The 21,502-nt window shown below is 39.1% G+C and overlaps 2 protein-coding genes and 1 long non-coding RNA gene across 5 annotated transcripts; 2 read left to right on the plus strand and 1 right to left on the minus strand.

The window, feature by feature from the left end:
• Window positions 1-340: 340 nt before the first annotated feature.
• pou2af2 (POU class 2 homeobox associating factor 2) lies at window positions 341-11,686 on the plus strand. The gene is made up of 5 exons (XM_030745362.1): window positions 341-427; window positions 1,491-1,591; window positions 8,915-8,954; window positions 9,097-9,404; window positions 10,423-11,686. Exons 1-5 carry the CDS (start codon window positions 418-420, stop codon window positions 10,855-10,857), a joined length of 894 nt encoding a protein of 297 aa, XP_030601222.1. The 5' UTR covers window positions 341-417; the 3' UTR covers window positions 10,858-11,686.
• A 1,314-nt stretch (window positions 11,687-13,000) lies between these two features.
• Window positions 13,001-20,025, minus strand: LOC115791212 (uncharacterized). The gene is made up of 3 exons (XR_004020848.1): window positions 19,414-20,025; window positions 17,233-17,396; window positions 13,001-16,088 (listed from the first exon to the last, which is right to left on the minus strand). It is a non-coding gene; the product is annotated as an uncharacterized LOC115791212 (long non-coding RNA).
• On the plus strand, window positions 16,016-20,049 carry linc.pou2af1 (lnc RNA pou2af1). Of its 3 annotated transcripts, XM_030745361.1 has the most exons (5): window positions 16,016-16,037; window positions 17,765-17,865; window positions 18,169-18,223; window positions 18,567-18,868; window positions 19,517-20,049. In XM_030745361.1, exons 1-5 carry the CDS (start codon window positions 16,031-16,033, stop codon window positions 19,865-19,867), a joined length of 816 nt encoding a protein of 271 aa, XP_030601221.1. In that variant the 5' UTR covers window positions 16,016-16,030; the 3' UTR covers window positions 19,868-20,049. The 3 variants fall into 3 exon arrangements, with proteins under 3 accessions (XP_030601221.1, XP_030601219.1, XP_030601220.1); XM_030745359.1 differs by lacking the exon at window positions 16,016-16,037 and having other exon boundaries at window positions 17,699-17,865; XM_030745360.1 differs by lacking the exon at window positions 16,016-16,037 and having other exon boundaries at window positions 17,699-17,865; window positions 18,172-18,223.
• Window positions 20,050-21,502: the final 1,453 nt, after the last annotated feature.

Genomic DNA, 21,502 nt, shown 5'->3' on the forward strand with positions numbered 1-21,502 from the left:
ACATCAAACTCCTGCAGAGACAAATTTTTTAAAAAGTGAAAACAGCATATCCTTTGGAATTGTGTTGATGAAAAATGACTGAGGAGAGGAGTGACAGAGCTGCTTCCCAGTCTCTCTCTCCCATGATCCTGATGCTTCCTGCCCCTAATCTTCACTGCAGATGCAAATAGTCTAAAAAACGTCCCTACCAAACATTTGCATTTAAACAAATACATAAAGGTCATTTTGAAAAGCTCCCTCCTCATGGTTGCAGTGTGAGGTGGCATGTTCTATGTGTCCCTGCCCTCCTCACAGCCTGGTTAAAGCTTCTATTGCAGCACACCACTCAGTATGGTGCTGCACTCTTGGATGTAGCTACTATAGGCAAATACAGCAGGGGGAAAACAGAAAGGCCTCTGTGTGTGTATCAGCAGCATCATGGACACAGGTAAGAGCCACTCAATCCTATACAGGCTGATCATGCAATTATCTTTTTATATTTAATGGAAATGTTGAAAAATGTTTGCTTGAACTGTTAAACCTTTTGTTTTGTTAGTTTGTTTGTTTGTTGTTTAGATGATGATGAAATGCTTTTATTTTGGTGTACTGGAAGAAATGTCTTAAAATGTTTTATTTTGGCAGTCATTCGAGTTCCTTTGCCGATATAGATTTTCATTAGGAAGCAGTTAATTTACTCACACATAAAACACATCAGAAAAAACAAAATGTGTTTTGAAAGGGTTTTTAAATACATTTTAAAGAAATGTCTGTTTTTGTTTAGTTTGTTTTGCTTTTTAAATAGAATTTAAGTCATATCCATAATTGCATGTGTTTGAATTTGCTAAATATTTGGTTCTATAAGCAAAGTAATAAAATGCTAATTTATAAAAAAGAAAAGAAAAATACTCCAAGAAGATTTAATATTTTCAAGATTTCTTGTCTGTGTAAAGTTGGACCTTATCTAAAATATCCATTCAAAAAGCTGGGGTCTTTTACATAAAGTTTTTTGCATGCAATTTCCGTTTGCATAGTAAAGTTTGCATTTTCATTGAGTTTCTACTTCTGCTTCCCAGGAATGTGACCAAATCACACCAGCACACATGTGAGATTTGTAAAGAATGATTTAATATCCAATGAAGTGCTACTAGGATGCTCATTGGCATCTACTGTCTATTAAGTTGTGGCATTGCTTTGCAATATAGCCATCACCAAAAATCACCGCAGCCCTCGGGAGTGTTTGCTTATGGTGAGGTTTTGAGAGTTTTTAGTTAATTGCCTCTTTTTTAGCAATCCATTTGCATTGACCAAACCAAAGGCAATTTCCATGACATTTACACACCAATCCCAAAGAATCATTCACCTATATGCATAAAACTGTGAAGCATTCAAATGAACACACATTTGTGGGAATGGATGAAAATTTGTATGAAGTTGTGTTACAAGTCAGGCTGTCCCTGAATTTGTACTGTCTGTGGATTCACGTTGTGGAGTTTTTGTTTTTCTGTCTCCAGAATATTCTAAGAGAGTGTATCAAGGCGTTCGAGTGAAGCACACAGTCAAAGACTTGCTGGCGGAGAAGCGATCCCGGCAGACAAATGGACCCAGATACAGCGTGAGCACAATCTCCTCTAAACCGCTGGGCTTTCGTCCCGTACTATCTATCTCTGCTTCATTTTTCTCTCCAAACCAAACAGCACAGCTACAGTTGACATTCTGTTAGTGACACAATCAAGAGGTTTCCTTTAAAAAAAAAAAAAAAAAACTCTTCTTGTTTACATTTAGGCCTGTTTTTGTGCACTAACGATCCATGGTTGATCCTTTGACCACCTGTAGCTTGCTTGCAAAGTCATTCTGTAAATAGCTGAGCATCGTGCGTGTAGAAAGAGACACAAAGCACCAAAACCCATCCTAACCTCACAAAAGAACACTGATACAATGCTTGCAATGCTGACAGCCATGAGCTCCTAAAAAAAGTTCCCAAAAAGGTGGAGGTGGAGACAGGGTGGGGGTGGGGGGGTGGGGGTTTGAGGTGGACAAGTAGCACAGAGAAACAGAAGAAAGGGCCCGTGCAGGAGACTGCCTATGCAAAGTTTGATCCATGCACACCTGCCAGCCGATATTGTCCTCTGCTGTGATCAGGCCACAGACAAACCTCCTATTGTTGTCTCTAACACACATTTTCTCACACACACACACGCACACAGAGAAATCAGGCTGTGCTTCTGTGCTTTAGATGCCTGCTTGCACAAATAAGGCTGGCTTTTCATTTTCCACAAACTGCCTGTCAAAAGGTTTTTACAGAACAGTGTTCACTGTTTGTTTTCTTTTCAGTGCTGGCATGTCCACTCCATACATCTGTAGCCTGCTGATGACTCGGGTCTCCGCCAATGCAATGCTCATTATAAAATTCTTGGCACAGGTGGTTTTTATGATGTGGGGAATTCACAGAGGGAGGACAGCTAAAGAGAAATTGTTATCCTCACTGGTGTGCTGGCTGTTGAGGTTGTTGAGGTTTAAGTAAAACCCCCATGTGTGGAGGCAGGGCTCTCCTAAAAAGTGAAATGTGCAAGGGGAGTTTAGCATCATTTGGCAAAGCTAGACAAATGCAGTTTCAGTGTACAGGTGGTTAACTGACAACAAATCATTAGAAGTTGGCTAGCCTGAGGACCTTAGAACAATATACACTGCTCAAAAAATTAAAGGAGCACTTCAAAAACATATCAGACATCAATGGGAAAGAATCATGCTGGATAGCTATACTGTTATGGACTGGGTAATGTGTTAGCAATGATAGGATGTCACATCATTTGATGAAATGAAAATTCTCATCTTACAGAGGGCTGAAAAAAAAATGTGGCACGCTAGTTCATTTTGCTGAAATGTAATTGCAACAACTAAAAATTGCTGCAATGAAAGGCATACATACAACCCCCACGTGCTAGTATGTATGACTGACAATGTCAGGGCATGCTCGTAGTGAGACAGCGGCTGGTGTCCTTGGGGACCTCCTCCCAGTTCTGGACCAGGGTATCACTGAGCTCATGGACAGTCTGAAGTGCAACCTGGCAGCGTCGGATGGACTGAAACATAATGTCCCAGAGGTGTTCGATTGGATATCAGTTCCTTCATCCTCCAGAAACTGCCTGCATACTCTCACCACATGAGCCTGGGCATTGTTGTGCACCAGGAGGAACCCAAGATCCACTGCACCAGCAGATTTGACAGTGGGTCATCCTAATGGCCTACCTGATGGCAGTCAGCAGTTGACTAGCCTGTAGAGGTCTGTGTGTCCTTCCATGGATATCCCTCCTCACTGGCCCACCACCAAACCGGTCAGCCTGAATGATCTTACAGGCAGCATAACATTCTCCACAGCTTCTCCAGACCCTTTCACATCTGTCACATGTGCTCAGAGAAAACCTGCTCTCATCTGTGAAAAGCATAGAGCACCAGTGGTGGACATATGCCAATCAGTCTCCATGATGCCGGGCAGTGAGCACAGGGCCCACTAGATGACGTCGGGCCCTCAGGTCACCCTCATAAAATTCTCACCAGTGGCCTGTTGGAGGTAATTCTGTGGGGCTCTGGCAGTGCTCATCCTGTTCCTTCTTGCACAAAGGAGCAGCAGAGTACTGGAGGAGTTGGACTACCTGTGCAACCTCTGTAGGGTCCAGGTATTGCCTCATGCTGCCAGTAGTGATATTGATCCTACCCAAATTTTGTGGGTTGTCTCAGTGTTGCCCATCTAGTACACCTGTTCTTAATTTCATTAACACTAAAGCAGCTGATACTATACTCTGATTAAAAAGTGTTCCTTTAATTTTTTGAGCAGTATATTTACTCTTAATCAGAGCTGAGGCCAGAGGTGCCCTTTAGCTGCTGTTTAAGACATCTTCTTAAACAGCAGCTAAACTACTATGTAACAAGTGAGGGAATATAATAAAGCATGTAATATTCTGAATTTTATTTAGTGTCATCAAAATTTGCTGAAGAGACAGAAACTGGCAATCAAAGCTGAAACCCAACAAAGTAGCATCTTTATGTAATGTCTGCTAAAATCTGCAGTTGCCAACTGGTTTAGTAAAGCACCATTGCTACATGTATTAAAACAAATTTGCTACAGATATTATACTGGTTCATGGATTCTGTTTTGCCCTTAAGTGCAGCTCTGCTATTTAAGCTCCAGAATTTCCCATCTCCCTTTCTGATATTTCAGTATCGCTGCTTTTTCAACCCCCCTGAGGGAAAATTTACTCATGAATCCCCAATTATATATGCAACATACTTGTGGAGAATGATGAGCTTTATTACGTCCCGCAAAACCTCAAAGTCTAATAATAGTCTGCTGCTGTAATGAAGCATTTCAAACATGACTTGTCTGATGGGAATAAGTTAAACACACCTTTGTTTAATTTAATAAAATGCAGCAATTGTTCCCATTCTTTTATATTGTAGCAGTCAGATAAGTGACACCTTCAATGCCATCATCAACATTAGCGATATAACAGAAAGACTTCTATATACACACACTATTATCTCTTTAAATTAGCCTTTAGCTATGTGTTTGTTACAATATTTATCCAATAGTAGTCTATTTCTGTTACCCTTAACTAACTGTATTGCCTGTCCATGTTGGATTTAACTATTTATTTGTAACCATATTTAGCAATTTTAATCTAGCACTCTTGGTTAACTGTCTGTGTTGCATTTAGCTATTAGTTTCCATTACCTTTAGCCAAGTGGCTGCTAACTAATTGTGTGTTCAGTTGATGCAGCTGACTCAGTGTATGGCTCTTGAGTCAGATTGAACATTTTTATTTTTTAATTCCAATAAAGTTGATTGGCAGTCATTAGAGTTGTACTGCTAGACAGTTGGTCTCAAATATTATGAACTTTATGTAACTGTGCAACTGACTCTAGTCAGTGCACTGACTTCATACCTTATTGTTACACTTTATTTTAGCATTTACTGTATATCTCAGTTTGTCAAATGTTGCATGCAGTAGTCTCCTTTTGAGACAACTAGGTGCATAAAAGAATTTTAGTTGGTAACCTGGTGTTATGTTTTCATGGTCAAATAATGTATTATGCAATCATTGAGCCAAAATAATACAGGATGGAAGCAGTAATGACAGTTCATTGTTTGCAGATATATGGGCTGCTTTTCAGTTTGAGGTTTACTTGTATGTTTATAAATGATGCCTGTAGACATAATAATACACAGAGGCACACAGTAACTAAAGCCATCCCCGATCTTGTGTTGGTTAATGCTGCCTTTTATCTGGGAATAAAAGGCCATTGAAAGATAAGAGCAAACTCTGACCACAGTCTCCTCATGTTGGAACATGGGCAGCCACACTGAAAATATAAAGCTCTTACATCATTTCACTTCAGCAGCTTCTCTTGTCTGACATATTCTATTGAGGTAGTGTGTCCAGACATGTTGATGTCACATAAATGAGCTTGGGCAGTGTGTGATGCAGCAAATTCAAGGCGCAGTGACATTTGTGTCTCAGGGTAAGCTGATAAACAACGAGAACTAACAGTTTACTGTGTGAGTAGTTGCTGGAACAAAATGAAAAAGTCTTAATGTAAGACCCTAAAAAATAGTAAAACATGATGAATAAAAGGGAAGCAAGGGAAGTGCAGACAAGCAAACCCAGCTATGATCTCCCAGAATGAAATATGGACAAAGCTTATGTGTTAAGTAGGAAAATTTACACAAAACAGTTGTGTGTGTTCAATTTTAAAAACACAAAATGGGCTGTTTTAAAAATATCATTGTGTAACAGATTTTGCATGGAAAGGAAGAGTTTTTAGTGAAACAAGGTTAAATAGGTCTCTCATTAGTCAACGCCAACACACACATGCACACACTACCTGACTGCCCGAGCTTGAGCGAGCTGATTTCCATAGGCAGCCTTCAGAGATGCACTGAGCCATACCTGGGCCACATGAGGAAGTCTTGGCATTTGCAAATCACATTCAAATTTAAACCTCAAAATTTGCTTGCATCCCAGCCAACATGGGCTTAATATCAACTCTTTCATGTTAGCAATATGCAAACAAGAGATCCTGTCAAACCTTGTCCTGTGTGTCCCTGCACTGCAAGTCTGCACAGTGATCTCTCTGACACGAATCTGTGTCTGCTTTTAGAGCAGAACCAAATTATGCTGCTGGTCAACAACACCTAAAAATTAACCATAGGAGAGCATAATACTTCAACCGAATGATAATCATACACAAGCTGACAAGAGCACAACAAATACTGTCACATAAAAATACACCATAAATGGAGAACTTTTGATACCAGTAATCCACCATAATTAAACAATGTGCAGTGAAATATTGTCTGGGATCTTCATGGTGATTCAAGACTTTAAAAAGATGTGAATTCAGACAGAAAGTATCTCTTTTGTAACTGTGTTTAATTAAATGAACAGCAGTTAGGTGAAAATCAGAAGTCAGAGAATGGTGATGATACAGAACATGCAATTAAATTTGAACTAATCATTAAGTTCTTCAACTTAACTGTATTTTCATAAACTGAAAACATGGCTTCTTCCATTTTAATCTTTCATTCCATTTGACTTCAACAAAGTTCTGACACAAGTCGAAACACAACTCTTGTGTAATAGGTGGGTGAATATTTTTTGATGTGCGTCATTTTCTTTGTTTTCTGATTGCAAACTTGGGAGAAAAGCTGAGTGGAAACACAAATTACAGTTTCTGGTCAGGTTAAGGCTGGGTTTGTCACCAATGATGACTCAGACCTCCAAGGGATTGGCAGATAAAATGCATTGTTAACACTTTCATATTGGGACTACCAGAATTGTGTATCTTCTCAATTCATGACCCAAACTATAATTCCAAAGCTTTCCATGTGGCTAAAATGTAGCGGTTTGTTTGTAATACAATCTTTAAAATGTAGAATTTGTTGTATTTTCCTTTTGTTGCATCAAATTGGCCTGAATTTTAGAACTTTTAGAATGCAGTCAGTACTATTGGTGTCACTGACTCATTTTTATAGTTGTTTTTTGTTATTTAAAAATTTCATGAGGCAAAAGCTAAAAATAGGTTTGCTGGTGTGTTCAACTCTCACTGTGGTCTGGTGCTGGGTGCACAAACACTTGTGTCTTATTTGTGTATTTTTTTTCAGTTGACGAGCAACTATCAATTCAATCTTCAAAAATGATCTGGAGTTTAAGGGGTTAAGCATTAAACCAGTTGTTCTTGACCTTTCAGATTGTTGGTTCTTGCAAATGAAGTTTCTAGAGTCTACCTTGGTCTCAGATTTCACATGGAAATGAGTTATAAATTAAACCCTTGAGGAGGCATTTCACATTTTCTGTTGTTTTAGTTCCCTTCTTGGCTGAGAGGAAGAGATCACTGCAAAGCCATACAAGGTTGATCTGAGTAATCACCTTTACAATCAGTTCAGTTCTATTCATTTCAGTTCAGTTTTATTTAAACAAAACAATAGTTGCCTCAGAGAAAAATTGAAAGAAATTTATGTTGCAGGATGATGTTTTTTCCTTCTTTCCTCATTAATAATCCCATGACTGTGATGTATGGGTTTCAGAGCACAAGTGTTGCCCAGTGTTGCTTAGACAATAAAAATGCATTTATAAAAACACCAACATTTTATCACTTTTTAATTAACATTCCCAAAATCAATTGTGAACAAAATGTGCATGCTTTTGCAAAATTCCAAACTTATACAAAGTGTTGTTGCTATTTGCTGGTAGTTGCATTATCTGCAGTTTTCAGTTCTTTTTTCTTGTTGAGTGAGAGAAATCTAGTCTGTTTTGGACTTGAACACGAGCATTAAATGCAGGTTCATTGTCTGAACCTGAAATATGAAGGACAGTAACATCAACAGCAAATGCGAGATCTGCCTTCCACTTTGCAGCTGAAAGGTCTCAAATGTCCTTTGAATATTCTTCTCACAAGACACTCAGATTTCTGCTCTTAGATCCAATACTCTTTTTTAGCACTTTCGCAGGCTGAGACACCTGACAGCTGTGTGGGAGCCTGTGTCACCATGTTCAATCTCATGCCCCTCCAAAAGTGCAACAAACTGTAATTCAGTGCTCTAACCCTGATGAAGTTAACTAATTTAGCTAAACAACCTGGTTACTTTTTAGCACTGACTTACTCAACACCTCCTGGTTTATAATACAATGCAAAAATATCAGTTTCAGTCCTGGGTTAAAGTTCTGTGTCTGCTGTGCATCAGTCAAGTTCTTATATTAAGCAGCATGTTTTGTATCATAATGGTGATTCAAAATGGGATCCTTAAGCAATCTCCTCTCGAAAACTAAGCACATGGCTTCAGTGAATACACACTTAGAAGTCCGTGTGTTGTTAAAAACTTTGCATTCTGCAGCAATCTTTCATAAAAATCTGTTCCAGCACATTTACAGTGAAGCTGCATTCACTTGGACACAAGTACAAACATTAAAAAAATAAATTGTAGTCACCTCCAAAATAAAAGTAACAAAGTTTCCCACAAAGTCTCAAAAGCTACTCTAGGATGGGGAGTTTACCAAAGAGTGTTTGTTAGCTTAAATGGCACAAAACGCATGCACAACCAAAGGTGCCTGATGATGCCATACAATGCCCAAGTCTGCTTTAGAGGGTTCTCAATCCCTAGGGTGTGCACTGTAGTTAAAACTAGCTCCATCTTGAGTATCTATAATTAGATAAAATGAACAATATTCAAGATCAAAATGACCAAAAATGATCAAAATGATTATCCTAATTTTAGTCTTTCATTTTTCAAACAATGTACATGTTTTAACGTGTGAAAAAAAATCACTTTCAAATTTAGCTACATGAAATCTGAGTTTTGTGTGCCCTTGTTTTGCATGCCTTAACTTAAAGGTCATCATATTTAAGTAAAATCTGAAGTGTCCTGTCTCTGTTACTGCAGGGAGGATCAACCACTCCACCTTCATTTGTCCAGATGTCAGGTGAGCCATCAGTAAAGCATCACAGATCCTCATTGTTTGACTCATTTGTCAGCACATGTCTACATCAAAGATGTATTAGACATAGCAGGGTTTCTGCAATTATTGTTCCCATGAAAAAATGATTTCTGTTGCTCCCCTTCAGGTACTCACATGCTGCCCAGCTACTATGGCATAAGGGGACGTTCCTTCATCTCTGACTCAGACTTCTGCCCATCCAGCAAGCAGTTCTCCCCTGATGTCTATTCCTCCACCCTTGGGGGTAAGCCCCTAGGCTGCGAGCCCTCCACCATGGCCGGCTACTCCTCTCTCATCGACAGCTACTACCCAGAAACCTTTGGTGACTACCGTAGTGCCGCCACATTCTCCAGCTCTGGAGGGTCCTTCCTGCCCTCATCTGCACTGTCCTCCCTGCTACCGCCTTTCAGCGGAGAGTCCTCACATTTATTTCTGGTAGGAATCAGATCGATAATAACACAGATGAACAAAGAGTGGGTGCAGGTTTAGGTTCACCACTAGGTTTTAAAAACGGTGAAAAATAAGTTTAACCTACCATTTAACAGGATCCAATCGGATTCATCACATTAGTATAATAATAACAATACTGTTAAAATCAGTAAATCATTAATGAACTCACAGGATTCATGATTTTCTGCAGAATTGCTCTCTTGTCTTATTTGCTCCACCAGTGTTGCTTTTAGCAGTTGATATTTTTATGGCTTATCTTTTATATATGTTTATCACCTATTTCTAGTAATGTCTCATTAATGTAGGTGGCACTTGATCAGTGCATTTTGTGCAGAAGAAGAGTGAAGGGACTTTAAATGTCTCCTTTTATATGAGCATGCTCAGAGTCTGAAGCAGAAAGCTGGGGTTAGCAAAGACAGCTGGGAACCACTGCCATCATGCACACTATATCTGACTGAGGTTTCGGGTTCTGTCAAGCCAGTTAACACAAAGAAGTTGTGTCAACTGGCCACTCTGTTACAGGAAGTTTTATAATCTTCCTGTAACAGAGTGGAAAAAGAAAGTATTCCTTGTTGTGTGTTGGACTTGGTGTGCTCTGATGTACATGTTTTCTACAGTGTGACCTATTCACCTCCACTGTACCGAGCGGAGGAAGAAATTTTAGAAAATCAAAGCCAAAACCAAAAAATATTCATGGACAGACTGTACTAGTGAAAGTATCAATAGCACTTTACTTTTGTTATTGAGATACACCAACACTTTAAAATCCCGATTTCTGAAACGATCAAGTGCAACATCAATATTGTTTTTGCACTTCTATAGAGGTGTTCAAATGTGTTGACAGGGAATCAGTAAATGAAGTAAATATAGTGATAGAAATAATCCATCACTAAAGGAAATGCTGGCTTTACAAAAGGTCTGCTGTGGTGCTGGGAACTTTGCACTATCTGATGAGGAAATAAATGAATGATTCATCCTGTCCTCTCATGTCTTCCTGTTTCAGAGAGACTCATGGGAGCAGTCTGAGCCGGTATCCCAGGTGGAGGCTCTCTGCCAGGACAGCCTGGCCTCTGTTAGTGTCCCACCCTCCATGCCCAGCCCCGAACCCCCAGGGAGCCCCTCCCAATACCGCTCTCCAAGCCGAAGCTCCTCCTTGGGTCCTGTCCCCAGCAGCCAGCCCTATACCCTGCATTCTCTGGAGGATGTCCACTACCACCCTTTAACCTCCACCAGCACTTATCCCACTACACCATCCTCCTCCTTCCCCTGCCCTCCTTACATGAGCAGTCCTGTCAGTGATCTGGTGACCAAGATGGTGACGGAGGAGGCGGTCGACAGCCACAGCAGCCTCACCACCAGCACCGAAGCTCATTCCTCCTGGGCTAAGGAAGAGGGGGTGAGCTCCTGGTCGCCCTATGAGATTAGGAGGGCATACTGACTGAATTCAGAAGATTGCATTTTTACAGACAATTCATTGATGAACTCAACACTCTGGTGTAAATTCTCTGGGAGGTTTTTGAAGAAAATTTTAACATCAATTTGCTAAAAATATTCACATTTTAAAGTGTCCCTATTGTGCTCATTCATTGTATACTTTGTGTAGTCTAACTTTGTACTTTGAGCTGCAGGTCTTTATTTCACCATCTGTTGGAAATGCTTTGTTAGCCGCTGTCTCTGTGACCCTTCAGAAAGTCACATCTGCTCTGGGTGTGACAGAGAAAGACAGAGCTGAGAGAATCTAAACTACAGACTTAGAGCTGCTGGATGAACAATGTGGTAACGCCATTTCTTAGTTACCCCAAGCATCTTTTTCCTGCTGGCAAAAAATCTGAGCATATCTGACATCATATATACCAAGAAATGTAAAATGCAGCATATCTGTGATAGGCTGATGATATCAAGCAACTAATTTATCCATCAGGGTATCAAATAGTAAAGTGTGTTAACTACACACTTCACTAAGCACTAAAACATAAAGGAGAGGAGGCTCAGGTGGCTCTGGCTAAGAATGATGGGTGACTGCAAGACAGTTGAAGGAGCTTCGCATTCTGTTGAGGGTGTGCCAGGCTAGCTCCTAAACAGTCAATATCTTTGAGTGTCACATAGTGACACAGATAAGTAACAGAAAAAAAGAGCTCTTAATGAGGCGTTTGAGGCAATTCAGCAGCAGTGCTGTCGAGGGAAGTGAATAGGTCCATTTGTCCTGTGTAATTTTGAAAAACACATGCACAGAAAATCCAGAGAAAACTGTAGAGAAAGGGGCACAAAAGGGGCACTTTAATGTGTTGCTAAGAATGTGGTGGCCTTAGTCCACTAAGGGCCCACTCCAGGTATAGAATAGTACCATTTTTTATTTGTTTGTTTGTCCACTTTTTTCCATACAGTTAGATTTTTTTTATGCTTATGTCAGAAAACATATTTTAACTTATGTGACATAGGCTTCTGCTTTTATGATGTATATTCTGAGTATTTGTTTTGTTTTTTCCATAATGTGTGAATCATTTGTACCCTGAAGGTTCCTGTAACTGTAGACTGTTTCTGTTATTAAAATGCAGTCTACAGACATTTTCAAAACACTGCTTAGTGTGGTACTTCAAATGAAGAGGTTGTCTGATTTACTGTTACCAATGGGAGTGGAGGACTTGTTGTCCTTTACTTCTGTTATGTCCAATGTTTTCTGAACCTCAGTTTGGGCAACTGAGCCTCCCAGAGAATTATTGCAATTAATTCTAGAAATTTAATGGCAGTGCAATTCAAAGTTTAATTCAGGGTTATTTATATAGCTCCAAATTGCATCAGCAGTTACCTCAAGGTTTCTAAGTTTAGATATATTTTGCAGATGAAAAATAACAGTCCTACATATTTGTTTAATGTGCCAATTGAAGGACATATGCTGGTTAAAAAAAAATAACCCCAAGGTTCCTCACAGTGTTACTGGAGGCCAAGGCAATGCACATGGTTAGACATCTGGCTTTTTGGGGCAAATATAATAACCTCGGTTTGTCTGGATTTAGGAGAAGAAAATTATGGAACATCCGGGCATTTGTGTCTTTAAGCCAGGCCAGTGACGTGCGCTTGAGGTTTGTGACGGGTGAAGCGTCTGACTCTTCTGGAGTCGGATGTTCACATATATGAACCCAAAATAGAAGCTTTCAATTTTAATTATACTTATGATTAATTATGCTTTAATCAACTCCATACTGTTCAACGATGATTGGGGGTGGGGGGCATATAAATAGAGACAGCAATGGGCATATCCCAACTGCCTGCTTCATTTGTTGTATGATACACAGCGCCACTAGAGGTGAGCCACAGCACTGCACTGGCTCACCCCGGATGTGTTTGAACAGGCGATGCATAAATTCTGACCATTAAAGTGTTGAACTAAATCAGAAAACAGTTTTATAAAATAGTTTTATAGGTCAGGTGGTCAAATGTATTTGCTCTTATCATTGTTGGTATTTTATTTGTCATGAAGACAGGGGAGGCACTGCCTCACCTGACTGCACGTCACTGGTTCCACCCTCATGTAATCCGTATCAATTCACCCTGTTTAAGAAAATTATAATTCGGTAAATGTTTAAAGGTTTCTGACATTTATTAAGTAAAAAATAATAACAGTAACAATAACCAATAATAACCATTTTAGAAATGTAATGTATAAAGGCTGTTAATAACATTATTGATTTCATGGAGTAACATTTCTTGCAGCTGTTCACATGACTTTTCCAACTATATTCACTTCAAAACCGTTTTTACATGGACAACTGTATTTACTCTTGGGTTTGGTACCAAAAACCCGACATATACATTTGAAATGAAATAAAGATTTTTATGATAACTTAACATTTTCCTAGTTTTGCATTGGTTGTGTGACCTGACATGGAAAGTATACCAGTCCACCAACCGAATTTAGCTGTTTTTGAGAACTGCAATTCTCTTAAACCAGCCATAAAGAGCCCATGGGGTCAGCTGGATGATGATATTGCTTTTTAACTATTATGAAGTTTTACTTCATAGTAAAAGTCTCATGTCAATGTCTAGACAAAATGTTTCCTTTTTTAAATAATCTCAGCAGGTCAAAAAATATTGGCATTTATACATTTTAGATTTTTGCATAAAAATTATACATTTTATATAAAACATAATATAACAATCTTAAAATAAAATATTGCCACTGTTTTTTATTTTGAATATATTATCATTATCATTTAAATTCAGTTTTCTTTTAGTCTTTGTAAGTCTTTTACATGGACAACCTCGCTGCTTGACATTTTGGGGGGTTTGGATACCTAAATAAAGACCATAAAAAGGATTTTTAACATATTAATCAACCATATGATCAAAATTACAAAAAAAAAAAAGGTTTATACTGTAAACAGGGGTAACAGCGTAGACATGTTGCGCTTTGATACATCAGTGAATCATTTTGAAACATGGAAAACAAAAAAAGTGATCAAAGCATGACATTTATTTTGGTTCTTGTAGATGATTTCCTTCCAAAAAATATACAAAGCGCTGTAAGTCATGTGACTAGAGGTCCAATTAGGAAATCCTGTATCAGAAGGATTTCCATAAGAGTAACACGGAGACACAACTTGTTCCAGAGACTTTAACATTTAAAAACACATAAAAAAAAAAAAAACGTTGGTGTTGGAGTACGATTGTGCAAATGTTAACTTGTTTGGATGTTTGTAACTTATATTGGTAACTGAACTTGAACAAAGATGATTAGAAACATGGCATTTTAAGTATTTTAAATCTGTGAATAGGTTAAAAATGAATAATACTGGACACATATAATTGTTCTCTGTTGTTGACGGGAGTTAAGAGTGTAAGACAAGTATAAGAAATAAATAATGGACCATTTTTATACAAAATGCACTCAGTACTGTCACAGGGACAGGAATGGCAGTAGGAATGACTCACCAACGAAAAATGGATGCAGTGTTTTCTAATAATATTGCCCAAGAGAAGTATTGGTCTCAGCATGGAACCCTGCGGAATTCCATGGCTAACTTTTGTATGTGACGAAAAGTCTCATTTACCCGCACAAACTGGGATTCATCACATAGACATAATGTCGAAATCTTCTGATTTGTGGCCTCTAGGTGGAGCTGCTACGCCACGGCTGCAGGAGGAGGCGCCCCGAAAGGAAACAGACGATTCCTGGGTGTAGTGAAGAGAGGAGGACAGGGATGGAAATTAAGAGAGTACTTAGTGAAACGCGCTTGAGATACATAAAAAGTATTTTTGCTGGACGAATATTACTAAGGATAATGATGTATTAACAGTTAAAACCTTTATGCTGTTGTTTTTGGAGTGAGGATGCCTCTAATCTAATAATATTGCTTCTGTAGCTAAAATTAATAATTATATAGATGCTGCAAAATTAAGATTTTTATTATCACAGTAAAAAATGTAAAAATACTAATAGATCTAAGACAATATATAATTTGTTTGTGGGGGAAAAAATATATATATATGATTTTTAGCTGGGTAAATATGAGAGAAATTAATGTAACCTTTGTATTTATTAGTTAATTTTGTATTCTAACAAACGTACCGCAGTCTGATAAAGGAAATAAATGCGGGTCGCAGTGCAACGAATGTTAGTGCATAGAGTGAGCTACTAATGCTTTCTTTTTTCTTTTCTTTTCTTTTCTTTTCTTTCATCTTGTTTGTTTCTTTGTTTTCAGAACAGCCTTTTACGGATAATTAAAATTAAGAAACGTTTAGCGTGAATCATCTGTGGTAAATCATAATTTAAGGGATTTATTTTAAAACGTAAATCTGATTCTTAAAAGACACCCTGTGATCTCGGCATCCTTACCGGAAACATTTCACTGATCCTGAAATAAATTTTTATTTTCATAAATTTTTTTAGCCCCCTCAAAGATAAAACTGCGCGTGAAGCTGCTGAGTCTCTTCTCCCCGCGGCCTGCAGCAGGTGTGAGCAATCTGATGGAGCTGGAGACTCTCCTCGCCATGCCAGCGAGGGCTGTTGGCCCTTGCCACACCCACTTTCCCTCTTTGCCATTATTAATGTGTTTTCTGTGAAATAAACTTAAAAATTTAAAATTCAAGTAAACGTGTGGTCGAGGGTGTGAGGCGAAATGCGTTCTTAACGGTACACTGAAGAAGTAATCCTAGATGCAGTGCTAAATGGAGGGGGGCGATGCTGGGATAGAGCAAAAGGAGGGTAAAATGAATAAAAGTGCTTTTTGGGGGGGTTAAAGTGTAAAATACTATTACATGGCATTAAAGTGAATTTTATAGAGTGTTCATACTTAGTGATTTTACTGAAAATCGATTTGAGTCAGTTGCCTCTGAATATTCAAATGGTAAGTAACGCGCAATCAAATCATTGTCAAATCATTGAGTTCTAGGGGTTTTAAATAGTAGGCATGGAGGGAGAAAATCTCAAACTAATATGTCCCCAGCTATATTACAATCATTCTGTATGCTCTGGCTCTACTGTAAGATATTTGTGTTGCTATTTTTGGAGACTTTTGCACAAATTTCGTTCTTGGCCATTTTGCTGAGGCAGAAAAGGACATTGTGGAGTCCCACAGTTCTTCTCCAGGAATCATCTCTCCATCCCAGATATCATGTCCGGTGAGTTTCATCTCGGATTTTATTCAGGAACTCATTTTCTAGCATTTTCCCCTGTTTGAAAGACAAAAGAAAAGAAAAGAAAAATGGAAATATTGAAAGCACAGGATTTGTGTGTTTAAGTGGGGTGTTTCCCCCCTACAGATGTCCATTTCTTTCCATATTTAAAGTATATGATGAATGAGCTAAATTAAACTTCAATGTGTAGAATATCTTTAGTTTAATGGCACCTATTTTCATCTGTTTGTGTAGACTTCTCCATTCAAAGATTTCTACAAGCTTCACTGACGTTTATGGTTTTATTGTATACTTTATTTCTCCTGACCGTCGTCTGTTGACGCATCTCAGCACACGTAGATGATAATTTTCAAAGATCAATTTAAGTTAGGAAGAATTCAACTGGAAGTATCACTTGAGTCGCAGCCTCTCTGACCGGGCTGTCTGTCCCTAACAGGGTGTTTGTGTTAGAGTGGGATGTGTCTGCCTTTAAATTTGCCCACTAAATGCCACATTTAAGACAAATCATAAAGTAGCATTTCACTGTATGAATATTTATCAGGTGAGGTTTCGCAGCAAGCTACGTCTCTTAACATATTCTCCAAAAAGATCGCACCCATTAATGTTTTAAATATCCCCTTTAGGCCTAAATTACGCGCACCTATACAAGGCGTTCTTTCACCGTTCCTTAATCAAGCTTCAAGTATGGGGGAAAAAAAATCTGCCAATTACTCCCATTGCCTTTAACTGTCATACATTCATGTTGGGGGGCAGGGGTGATTTGAATAAAGTAACGGAGATTGGTGTAGAGCTCGGGGTTTTGAATTGTAAACACCACCGGGCTGAAATCGCTTCGGAAAATTTCCATAACAACCTGATCGATCTCAAGTCCAAACTTTCACGAAGTGACAGGACACATGTATCACGTAGGAGACTTATTTCATTCATAGCTGTTGCACCGCATTTATCAGAAAACACACTTCAAGAATTTCATCGCATTTCTAAGTTTTGCGGTGACGTCTTGTCGCGGATCGCTTTGCAGACTTTTTACGCGCTTTACGCACTGGAAGCTCCTTTACCCAACTTTAGCGTCATACAATTTCACTAAACAGCTTTCTGCGTATTTCATCCCCCTCGAATGATATTTTTTTTTTTTGTTTAACAGTCAATCAATTCACCATGCGTAATAAAACCTACTTACTTTAACGCGTTTAAAGTTGATTTCTTCTGCTCCTGAATGGGGCGTGGTAGCTCGGGGGTTACAGACTGCAGTGAAAGACTTTCCCGACCGAGAGGCTCTGAGAAGGTGGGATGAGCGATCAGAAACACCCGGCAACACTCGGCGTAATGATCGCTGAAAATCAGCTTTTGCGCACCAATCATGAAATAGAAACATATCGGTGCTTTAGGTAGTTCAAACCAGTTTATTACTCTTTATTACAAAATCTTAGATGCATTTTCCACACCACAGGAAATGACTGAACTGTTTTATTAGAATGTACAACTAAGTAGTGACACTCCATAGAGTGTTTTCAATTTACCGGAAACAAAATTATCTGTGATATTGACTGATTTTCATTCGTATAAGGAAATGCTTTGTGGTGTTTCACTGGCGGAGCAGGGAGAGGCGGGTGGTGCTAGCCAGAGTAGGGAGGAGAAGAGTGTATGAATGGTCTTGTTTGCTTCAAAAGGAGTCTACTGTGCATGCGTGACACCCTGTTCTCTTCATTCAGATAAACTGAAGGTGTACCAGGGAGTCCGTGTGAAGACCACGGTAAAAGAGCTGCTGCAGAGGCACAGAGAGAGGGAGGCCAACACCAAGAAACTTAATGCGGTAACTCCTCCCTCTTTCACTCCTCGTTGCTCGCGTCTCCAGCGCTCTCACATTGTTTTCTGTCCTCTGCTGAGAAGAAAAACAGTCTGAGCGCTATTTCACCTGTAAATCATTGATAGGCCGTTAAAAAAAAAACGAACCACTAAACTCACTTACAGCAAAACAGTCAAAGCAATAATAAAACCTGTATCTTTTAAAGTCAGATAAAAATGTTCTCAGAATTAAACAACAACAACAAAAATCTAACAATCTTGTCTCCCCCTCTCTCCTCTTCCTCCTTTATGTGTTCTTCTTACTGATCAGCAGATACACCAGGCTTGCTTGGAACTACAGGAGCTTCCCGCGGCCACTTTCCCAAGTAAGTTCACATGTTTTTAAATGGGGTGATATATGGTGGGGGTGGGTGAGGGTGTTGGGTATGGTATGGAAAATCAGGAAAAAGAATCCAGCAAATTCCATCCATGGTTGCCTTAACATGAGGACACAGTTTTCAGTAGGAGGGGGGGAAATCAAATTTCAGAGGGGTGGGATGCCAACACAGTCCCACTCTTAAGCCACGCCCCTTTCAAAGGTGTCATATATGTTTGTTCGTATTTATTAACATCAGTAGCAATCCTTAACCCGGAGCATGTGATTCTATTTTCATCTTTATTTATCTTTTTGGCTATTTTCAGTCTAATTTTTACAATGAATATCACCAGGTCGCCATGTTGCCCCTCCTCCCGCTATCCACCCAAGTGAAGACAACAGCTGCGGGGTGCTGGCCCTCCAGCTTCGGACTACCATGTCATTCCCACTCCCTGACAGTGCATGCAACATTCAGACGCAAGAGAGCGTCTATAACAGCATCCAGGTGCAGCAGCAGCAGTTTGGGGATGTGATGTTGCCCAGCAACGGATACAGTGGTACTGCCTACGACACCCCTCTGCCTCCCCTTCCAACCTCCCCTCAGCCTTGGAGACATGGACTGTCCTCGGATGTGGATTACTATGGCCAGGGGATAGTAAGTCTCTGTCCAATGACACTATTCCATTGAATAAATAAATGACATGTAAAAACTGTGTTTTCTGTTTTGAGGAACGGTGATTTGTTTATAAGTGTGTAAAAACTTATGTCTGTATTCAGACATCAGTTCTATAGTTATGGGATTACTGCAATTCAATTTCAGGTTTTAGTCAAAACCTGATAATTAAAACATTCTTAAATATGCTGTTTGGTAACTAAAACATACTAAGTTAAAGGGTGTTACAATAAATCAAATTCTTTTAAAGATAAACATTTTCTAATACTTGATGCAACTTTAAATTGTATTGTTTTGGGATAGAGGTTTGATGTGGTTGTTTCTTACCATAAATATGTATTAGTGCTTGAATTTAGCATGTAGTAAATATGTTTGTTTGGATGTAAGGTGTGTTTGAAGGTGTGAATCTTGCTTTGATTGTGGCTTTGTATGATATAATTATCTAATGGCAGGATAGAATAGCTACATGTGTATTTTGTAAGCTGTCTGTGCAGAAAAGAATGCAATAATTCAAAAACACCACTCACAAGTGTTCCTGGTGAGCCCTGGACCTAGCTTTAGTTGGATGACCATCACGTGACACATCTGCAGTCCCACTCAAAGTAATCCTGATGTCCTCCTCTCTTTCAGGCCCCCTGCTCCTCATTGGAGTCACTGACATTCTGCAACCCCATGGATCCCAACAGCTACTCGCCACAGGACTCCTTCTCCTCCTCCTCCTCCTCATGCTACAACTCGCCCACCAGAATGGAGGCCAGTTACCATGGCTTAAGCCCAGAGCAATACCACTATCAGCACTCTGCTCCACAGGACTATTATGCCCTGTCACACTGTTGGTCAGCCCAGCAGGAGAGCTCCCCCACCCCTGAATATGCACCTTACTTTCCCCCCACAGACTACCCACATGCCTGTCCTGTAGAAGACAACTGTTTCAGGAAGGATTTTCCACTGAACTATGACGTGTGTTACAGTGCATTATGATGAGACCGAGAGCAGTATTACTTTGTATCCTGACTGTAAATATGATTCTGTTCAGTGTGGCTGTTTGCTTTTCTTTTCAATTTGTGCTGTTTGATTTAGTGGATCAACTTTAATGAAAGCTGAATGATATATTTTCATATGTGTCCGTTCTTTTACTGTACAAAATAAACATGTTAAACTCACTAGTGTTGTTATAAAGAGGGTTTCTCTTTTACAGCTTTTGCACTGTTAAAGTTAGGATTTTTGCTCCAGCAGGTTCAGACTACTCTCAACTGCTCTCCGAACAAGCCCTGTATAGCCACAGGTAACAAATAAAAGTGCAGAAATGTGGGAAGAGAGTGAAAGTAAATATCACACACTGATAACATGTCAGGGCTGAACTGAGCTGTAAAGCAACTGTGTGAACTGAAGGAATCACACAAGATTTGACTTTTACCTGCAGGGGGGAATTTCACTGGGAGTTAAGCAAGTGAAGAGAGATCAAAGAATCGTTTTGTGAGGCACTTTTTACAGAGAAACTCTAACAGACTCTCATTAGGGGTGGGTGCAGCTCAGGAGACAGAGCGGGTCATCTGAAGGTAGGCGGTTTGATCCCTGACTTCTCCAGCTTCTATCTTGGAGCATCCGTAGTGAAGTTACTGAACCCCAGGTGAGTGTGTGACAGCTGAAAGAGAAAAACAGAACAAAACAAAACACTTTTGTAGGTGGACGAGGCTTGTAGTAAGAAAGTACACAATTAAGTATCAGTTCAAGTACTGTATTTACAACACAAATTGAGTCCCAGACAAGCTATTTTTTTCAACAATATCGCAACAATTTATCGGAGCCAAGGGCATTAAAGGAAGCTAAATTTAACATAAGTGTTGCTTTAAATACAGAAGTAATCACACTGTAGAATGCCACTTATCATCCTCACCAAATTCTTGTTATTTGTCTTATTTATTTAATAATTTTACCTACTTATTTTATTGTGAAAAAAAACAAAACAAAAAAAAAAAAATATATATATATATATATATATATATATATATGCCTAAAGTTGCAAGGCATCATGCTAAGTAGTTACTAAGGAGTTCCAGATTATTTCACCAGCCTCCAACTTCTCCTTCTGTGTGCAGTAAACTTAGTAGTTACTCAATACATAAACATTACTTAACCATTACTTACATTACATACATACATTACATTTTTTTTATGGTGACTGATTAAAGTGTAATAGTCCAGTCTATTACACTTAGTTATTACTCATTCTTTAGTACTTACTTACATTACCTGTAGTTGTGACACTGCAAGAAGTGAATTATAGTTAATGTTGAAGTATCATCACACATACTGCAATCTTAAAGTGGGGGGGTGTTTTTTACTTCCTGGTCACACTTCACACTCCTGATTGTGTTAATTTAATAAATAGAAACTATATTGAATTTTAATATGTTGGGAGAAAAAAATATTAACTCTGGGGAAGACCATGCTTTTAAAAGCCAGAAACAAGGTTCAGTTCTTTGACACATAAAGCATTTTTAATGCCTGATTGATTTTACTCAGGAATTTACCCAGAGCCAGGCTCGGCTCATGACTCATTATCAAATACATAAAGCAGAAGCCAAACTGTGTGAAGTATCTTTCTCCTGGTGT

Source organism: Archocentrus centrarchus, chromosome 13 (assembly GCF_007364275.1).
Source record: "Archocentrus centrarchus isolate MPI-CPG fArcCen1 chromosome 13, fArcCen1, whole genome shotgun sequence".
Classification (NCBI taxonomy): domain Eukaryota; kingdom Metazoa; phylum Chordata; class Actinopteri; order Cichliformes; family Cichlidae; genus Archocentrus; species Archocentrus centrarchus.